We start from the raw sequence: 8,533 nt of genomic DNA on the forward strand, positions 1-8,533 counted from the left end.
TCTATAGTAAACAATAACGAAAAGACGCCATCTATGTTTGATATGATATGTGATTCAACAGTGGTTACGAATGTGATTTCAGGCATGACACCTAAGTATACTCAATGAGAACAATACGGAATGACAGAAACATAATCTTATATATGTTTATAGATTTTTTTTTGAGTACTTCGCAATAAGTTTATCATGACTTTGTCATCAAAACTGCCAAATCGACAAAAAAAAAGATAAGGCTAATAAAGTCACAAAATATAAACAAAGCTATGCGTAATATATATATATATATATATATATAGAGAGAGAGAGAGAGAGAGAGAGAGAGAGGGAGAGACGGAGAGAGTAATTTACTGCAATGACAAGCTTTCAATCATTCATTCTGTCTTTGTTTTTTGTTTGTTTTGTTTTGTTTTGTTTCTAATTACAGAGATTTATCTGTCATTCTCGTAAGCTTATTAGTCAGTTGTACGGTCCCTTCACAAAGCCGTAGTTGCAGACGCACGTCGTGCCGGCATTGCAGCAAGGTGCAATGGAACCACTGTCGTCGACGTCGTCCAGAAGGGGATCGGGAATAACCATCGACGAGATGTGTGCATCGACCTTCAATTAATTCAATTCAGTGATATTATATTCAATTTCCATTGAACAAAAAAAGAAAGGCAACGTATATACATTCTGTCGATTCATTGTTAAACAATTTGACAGAAGCACAATTCAGAGAGTATAATACAAAATATAATCATGTGCGGACGTCATAACGAAAAAACAACGCACACTTTGCAATTGGGCGAGAAAATTAGAATTCATATAACTCTGGAAAAGAGTGATCTACTGTACAGAGGAGCTTGTGCGACGTATATAGATCATTTTTAAAACATTAACAACAACAAGCAAGCGTCAATAGTACCAATAAAACAGCATAACATTGTAGGTGCATATAAGTTAATCTATGTATCATCCGAGCATTCGCATGATAATTGATGTATAGAATTATGATGCTGATCATAATTATAAAAGCGTACCGTTAACGGTACTGAAGTACAAAAAGATACAAACTCCAGGGGGTTGTTTCATGAAGCTGTTCGTAAAGTTACGAATGACATACGAGCGACTGGTGATCAGTTCTTTTGCTGAATTCAATTGTGGAAATTCTGATAAGCATAGCACATCAGAACTGATCACCAGTCGCTCGTAAGTTGTTCGTAACTTCACGAACAGCTGTATGAAACACCCCCTAATAACTTTTACGGCACAGACGCTATTCTTTGAGCAGTTGGACTTGGTACCAGAAAAATGTGACAAAAACAACAATATAGGCCTACTATATACCTTGCGCTGCAGGGTTTTCAGGAATTGCTTAAGAGCCGGGTTAGTGGACGTATCCAGTGGGTAGGTCTCGGCAGGATCTTTTTCGAGGTTGTAGACGAGTGGAGGGCAGTGCGCTTGCACGCATGATTCGTCGTAGCAGGAGAGACAGTCTCGAAGCAGAGTCTTCCCGGGTAATCCGCCGGCTTGGCACAGGCTCGCGTAGTAGTCCTGCGATAAAACGCGCTGCGTGAAGTAGTGGATCTTGTACGGCCCGGCCCGCACCGCCATGAGCCGATCTTGACAGTAGAAGTACAGAATGTCGTGCGGTGACGGCGCGTTGCGTAGGAAAACATCCGTGAGGGCTTTGCCGTCGTAGTCGCGATCGCCCGGAAGTTTGGCCCCAGCGAGGTCAACGAAGGTTTGCATGATGTCCAGTGAGCTGACGATCTGATTTGAGACCCGGGGCTTGATCATGCCCGGCCAGTAGGCCACGAAGGGCACACGAACACCGCCTTCCCATGAATTGATTTTGTAACCTGTATCGACGGTGAATCAATAAAAGTTCTAGCATAATCTTGACATAACGATCCGGTGATCTCGCCACAGTTGAAAGGGATGGTACACTTTCGGTTGAGATGAGGCTTCAGGTTTCCAACGGTTTTCGATGATTTTTTTTCCAAAAAATAATGAGACATCTCTTATGAAATATGAAAGAGCATAGTGATTCTAAGAGGAATTCAAAGTTTATCTGATGAAAATTGATTTTGAAATGGCTGAGATATCCAAAACAAAGCGATCCTTATATATATAAGGTGGGACGGATGTTCTGTAACATTTCAAAAGTTAAAAGCTAAATCCTCACCTCAAACAATACTATACTATCCCTTTAAAGGAAGCACTTCTATATACAACATCAGAAAGGAAGTGAATTATCAGCTTTCTAGATGACAAAATTCCATATATTTAAAAAAGTACACAATATGTGAAAAGACATCACCAAACGCGCTTAAAGGGGAAGGCTAGTAACTGATCAGTGGGAATCAGTGGAAATGCTGGGAGATGATTGTTCCAATCCTTATGGGATTCATTCAAGAGTTCATTGTATATCTATTGTTGTGTGAAAATGATTTGCTTCAGAACGGTCTCATATTCAAGTAATGTGCAGATTAATGCTCCGTCACTGACCAGGGACGCTAACCTGGAAGCATTAAACTGCACATTACTTGAATATGAGACCATTCTGAAGCAAATCATTTTCACACAACAATAGATATACAATGAACTCTTGAATGAATCCCATAAGGATTGGAACAATCATCTCCCAGCATTTCCACTGATTCCCACTGATCAGTTACTAGCCTTCCCCTTTAAAGTGACAGCCAAAGTAAAACGATTTAACATAGGGCCTATACCTATCTGCTGCATTTAAAGATAGGACAACAATACGCTGCTACTGACAGTTTTCTATATGAGAGCCAGGTTAAAGAGGTAATGACATACCCAGATCGATGGCCTGAGTACAAAATTGCTTAATTTGCTCGACATTGAAGAATTTCTAAAGACACTTTCCATCTCTACCTCGTTCAATGCCTCTCACGAGTAAATTGCTTTATTCAAATAGTGATATCGATATACACACCCAACAACCAGAGTGTTTTGGGGAAAAACAAAATGATCACGGCTCACTTGTAGAGCTACAAGGCCCTACCTGTTCGACGACACAATTTAAGGCGTCTGAATGGAATCATGAATACATTAGAGTGAAAAGAGTGGTCCCTGTGAGGTACATATTGGTATCAAATTGAGTACCCTGCTGAATAGACTTCACTTGCCTTTAAGGATCCCGGGGTCCCCTCCATGGGTGCAAGCCGAGACTTCCGGTCCGTTGTCGGAGATGAAGACGACCAGCGTGTTTCGAGACAAACCTTGGGTTTTCAGGGCAGTCAGGACCTGACTAACGGCATCGTGGAGCTCGTTCACATTGTCACCGTATTCTCCTGGTTACAAAAATAAAATTTCATTCAATACAGGACCGGATAGCACGGAATTGGAATGCCATTCGTGAGGAAAGTCGATGAAACTGAAAGTGTTAGCCCTGGTCGTGTCATGTAATGTATGAGAATATCCCCCCCCCCAAAAAAAAAAAAAAAAAAAAAAAAAAATAGAAAAAAAATATATATATATATATTGTACCAAATAGCATTGAAAGGGCTGAGTCAAGTTTGTTCATACGCTGATTGTACTGAGCACCCAAGCCCGCTAATCATCCAATTGACGATTTTAAGTCATGACAATAATCTACTCATTTGTTTCTATAGCAGCTTCATAATTGGAAATCAAAAGTGGAGACGCATGCAGTTGCAGTGACTTATTTCAGAGAAGTAGGCCTATATTCCACTTCGTATCTTGCTCGCTTTTCCGATACTAGCATTAATGGCAATGATCTTTGTGAGTTTCAATACACTCTACTCCCTTGAACGTTCTTTATTTTATGCAAAGAACAAATATTTCTTTTGGAGCTTTTGAAGAAGTACTTTTTAAATACTTTTCCATGTTTATACTGCTGTTTGACTTCCCACCTCGTCGCGATTTTCCCGCAAACTTGGGCGAGGCGAAGAGCGACACGTGGGGCTTGGCCAGGGCGAAGTAGAAGAAGAACGGCTTCTTGGCGTTATCTGCTATGAAGGAAAGGGCGTCGTTGACGAAGGTTTGCGTGAGGTACGTGTGATTATACGGCTGGGCCAAGAGTTGATCTCGCTTGTACAAGAAGCAATTCGCGGGGTCGGGAGAATCGGTAAACCGCTGTGTGATAATGGTAGAAATGTAAACGGACACTTTGTTCACACCATCGTCACAAGACATGAATCAGCAAATGTGAACAAAGCAAAACTTATTTAAATTTGGGGGGAAAAATACATAGTGGCCTATAAAACACGACAATCTTTGGAAGTCAGGAACGATATCCCTGTATATGAAATCAATTTCTTCACATACTAGCATTTGATTCATTGGTCATTAAATCTTAAGAAACAATCCAAACAAAGTAAGCATAATTGTCAGATATTTTATTATACTGGGAAATGTCTTTTGTCATTCAGTTAAGAATTTGCTATAGTAGAAGGACTGAAGTAGGCCTACGCTCCATCCACCCAGTAATGAATCACAAAGTATATCGACAATGTTTGACATTTTAAAGTGATCTTTTGTGAGAGTTTCGAATAATTATTTTCATTCAACTGAGAGAGATGACATCATGCACGTCTATCTAAACTTGCCAGTGCACAGATAAAATAATCTGCGACAGGGCAATGCTGCTGTTGGTGAATAGCACTTGTATCGTGTTTCATTTTACTGTACGTTGATAGTAATGACATTACGAACATCTTCAACAATGGTAACCAAAGGCTGATATCTTACGATTAAAAATCAAATTAAATATGAAATTGATGGAATACTGTTTTATTTGATACTCTGAAAGGCAAAATCTGACCCCGAATTGTGCACTCTCCAGGTTGATGTGTATACTATTATCTACAAAGAAACACATGCCATTCCGTATAATCCGACGCCAAATACGAATTTGATCTGATTAATTATGCATGATATTCAAGAACTTTTATTTTTAAGAGTCATTCTTTATGTCAGAGTTTTTCACTTTTTAAATCAGGAAACATGACCCTTGCATGTTCCCCAAATAATCGGAATGTAGAGAGTTTTATTTAGTTTATAAAAAATATGAAGAGGATAAGCTAGCTGTAAGAAGAAATGAATGAACTTCTGTTGAACAAAGTAGTATGAAACTTTTACGGAATTTTGAAGCTTAAAACATTATGGAAAGGGATCTTACCCCAGTTTCATCACAAGAAAAGGAGTTAGAGAATGGCAGAATGTGTCCCGCGTAATCAAAGCCGTGGTTCGTCGGGAGATGGGCGCCATCAGACGACGAAGCCGCATTTATACCTGATTTTTGTTTGTTTGTTTGTTTGTATGTTTGTTTGTTTGTTTGTTTGTTTGGTTTTGGTTTTGGGATTTTTTGAGAGAGTGAGAGGGAGAGAGAAAAAAAGACAGAAGGAGCGAAATTGAGAGAGGAAAAAAAAGAAAGTTTCTACTTCAGCTAACGTAAAATTTGCTTGCTTTTGAAAGTGAAACAAGATTACATACTTTAATCGTCTCACGGCTCTAATAATGGAGAGAGTTGATTTCATCTTTAAAGATCACGGAGTATTATTAGCATCACATTAAAAAAAAATGCACCGGCTCTCCGACGTGATTAACATCATCGGCAGCAATCGGCATATAGGTCCTAACTTCTCAAAATTTCAGGTTTACAAATTATTAAAAAGACATCATCATTCCAGATGGATCTCTTTACGTAAAATGACCTACTCAAGCAACAAGTTGTAGATAAATTTTTCAAAGAAAATAGGAGCACGCATTGTGTGGTACACCGATATCGATCCTTGCATTTTTTAAATCAAATATTGTACCAAAGATATAATTATACATTGCCACGTACGTGGGTACCACAACCGGCTAGTGACATATTATACCACATGAGCCCGTGGTATCGGATATTATGGTACTTTGTGTGGTTACATCCAATACCACAGGATACATTGCATTACCACACAGATACCACAGCCAGTTATTCACACTACCACACGAGCCTGTGGTATATAATAACAGTATATACACAGTACCTGTGGTACATCGTGAGGTACCGACAAGTACCAAAGGGACATACCACAGGACATTTTTGTTATATAGGGTGGGTTTCAAAGAGATGAAGATTCATAATACGAAGACACCTACCCAGGTGCCATTTGCCGGTGATTCCGGTGGTGTATCCCACCGTCTTGAGAGCCTCAGCTATGGTCACCTCTCCTTTTGGGAGCCCGGTTCGGGTATTGGGGAGAAACACCCGCCTGTTTCGGCCGTAGACTCCAACGCGAGCCGGGTATCGTCCTGACGAGGTGATAATAATTTTCCGGTTCCATGACAATCGCTCCTGATACAATATAGCTCTCATGAAATGTCTGCACGTTAAGCCAAACATAAAATCTACCTCTACCTACAAATATAACCCTGATAACGCTAATCCTAATCCTCACATCAAACTAAACCTCAAACCATATCACAACAGCAACGATATCGCTAAGTCACTGGGGTGCATTATTAAGACAGGAGCATTTAACTGTCGCGTACAGGAGCATAATTGTCGTGTCACCATATTCTGAACGTGATTACTGAGGTGGAGAAAGAACAGCAACAATTAAGTTCAGTGCACTTGATCCCTGCTCAACCTGCTGTCGTGCTGTTTTCAAATTGGGATTAAATGAAAGTTATGTCTAAACATCAAATTGCATACTTTCCCGATATTTATTATTTGCCTCTTTTATAGAGAAATATACTATTTTATATATTTTTATGTACATTATATATATATACTGCATGATATTATGGTGGCTCTATTTTTTTTTATTCTCAAATTAGTATTACAATATTTTGAAGAGCACATATAACGAATTATTTTTTTGAGAAATAGTATGAAGAAACTTGTGTTGTGTAAGGTTAAAACAGAAGTTGGCAAAAGAATTCTTTCCTTTAGAGGAGTCCAGAGTTGGAATCAGTTACCTTATGACATGAATGAAAAATTAGCTCTTTTAGTCCAGTTTGAAACGAGCTCTTGCTATATCTCTGATATAGCCTGTGCAACTGCCCCGGATTTTTTATCTTTCTCTCTTTCTCTCTCTCTATTTGATATTGTTAAAATAACATAATACCGTAGGTACTTCTTTCGTTTCTTACATTTTTTGTTGTACTTTTAAAAAGTTTCTTAGTTTTTGTTGTTAAAGATACGTGACTTTTGTTCCTTTCTCTATTATTGTTTATGCAGTTTGAATGTATTTCTACTATTTTTATGCTGTTCACGGATTTGCAGAAGAACAACTTTGCTGAAGCAAATTGCCGTGATTACATAAAATAAACTGAAACTGAAACTGACCCGAAATCTATATAAGGTCAGAAAATGAGGGATTAAATTACTGATGTATATATAGCGTGTTCCTTACTCAATATGTGCCATACATATCACGTTCCAAGTTAAACATCCTAATAGGATACAACAATCCAATGGCACACACAACTCGTTACATTTCTTGCTAAAATGTCTGAACTATTAAAAGTTGCATGAAGTTTCAAGATACGACAGCATGTTTATAGATGATTATCGTCATTTTAAGAAGCTGCACTAACTCGTTAACAGATCGTTTACCTGTGAGAAGTGCTGTGCGGCTCGGCGTGCAGATAGACTCGGGCACGTAGCCTTCGGTGAATCGGATGCCTCTAGCGACCATGACGTCATCGATGGCGCCGCGCTCCTGAGTCGGATGGCCGTACGAGGCCAAGTCTCCGTAGCCCATGTCGTCTGCGAAGAAGAGGACGAAGTTTGGCCTGTCGAGTGGGTCGCGTAGACGCTTCTTACCGGACCCTTTGTTTCCTCCACTTTTGCCCCCGCTTTTGCCTCCGCTTTTGCCCCCGCTTTTGCTTCCGCTTTTGCCCCCGCTTTTGCTTCCGCTTTCGTCCCCGCTTTTGCCTCCCTTTTTGCCTCTGCTTTTACCACCGCTGCTGGTGCCCCTACCCCCACCCCTGCTTCCTTCCTCGCTGCCACTGCCGCTCCCGCTTTGATGATGGCCGTGGTGACCGTGGGAATGATCGCCATGATGATGCCGGCTGTCACTACGCGACATCCCTCTCCAACCGTGGTCTTTTCTCCCGTGAGCCATCACCGCCACCAGAGCGACTAACAGCAATGCCAGAAAAACCAGCTGCCTTCTCAATTCCATCTTCAAAAGCAGCATGCATGCGTACACATTGACGAATTAGAGACAGATTAGGACTCACCCAGTGATGGCTTTGCGTCTTTTCGTTAACCTGCTTTCTCCTTATTTATATAAGGAGTTTCCGAATTTCGATAAACCTGCAGAAAACTCCACAGTCGTATATCTGTCACTCCAATAATTTCCTGGTCAATAATTCAAAAGAGAGCACGCGCGGACCAGCAGATGGTTTGAATACTGTTCTTTATTATTTCCTATAAGCTTCATGAAACGCCTCTTTTTATTACATTACTGACATGACTAAATAGAAGTGACTAATGGCGCATATACAAACATTTACAAATTGTATACAACTGTAAGGATGGAATAAAAATGGCATATGGCGTTTC

General features: G+C 40.0%; 1 protein-coding gene across 1 annotated transcript; it reads right to left on the reverse strand.

Annotated features, from left to right (window-relative positions):
* Nucleotides 1–392: 392 nt before the first annotated feature.
* On the reverse strand, nucleotides 393–8,090 carry LOC139717683 (arylsulfatase-like). The gene is made up of 7 exons (XM_071629184.1): nucleotides 7,580–8,090; nucleotides 6,118–6,270; nucleotides 5,153–5,265; nucleotides 3,885–4,107; nucleotides 3,138–3,302; nucleotides 1,327–1,841; nucleotides 393–597 (listed from the first exon to the last, which is right to left on the reverse strand). Exons 1-7 carry the CDS (start codon nucleotides 8,088–8,090, stop codon nucleotides 457–459), a joined length of 1,821 nt encoding a protein of 606 aa, XP_071485285.1. The 3' UTR covers nucleotides 393–456.
* Nucleotides 8,091–8,533: the final 443 nt, after the last annotated feature.

This window comes from Diadema antillarum, unplaced genomic scaffold (assembly GCF_040938485.1).
Source record: "Diadema antillarum isolate AM-2024a unplaced genomic scaffold, OU_Dant_1.0 scf00000080, whole genome shotgun sequence".
Taxonomy (NCBI): Eukaryota; Metazoa; Echinodermata; class Echinoidea; order Diadematoida; family Diadematidae; genus Diadema; species Diadema antillarum.

What these genes read in the sequence shown, in the direction of transcription:
- LOC139717683 (XM_071629184.1), bottom strand. Translation starts at nt 8,090, where the DNA reads ATGGCTCACGGGAGAAAAGACCACGGTTGGAGAGGGATGTCGCGTAGT. An exon ending in TTTCTTGTGATGAAACTGGG is followed by an intron (nt 4,108 to 5,152) that starts GTAAGATCCCTT and finishes ATTATCACACAG; the next exon opens with CGGTTTACCGATTCTCCCGA. An exon ending in TGAAAACCCTGCAGCGCAAG is followed by an intron (nt 598 to 1,326) that starts GTATATAGTAGG and finishes AATTAATTGAAG; the next exon opens with GTCGATGCACACATCTCGTC.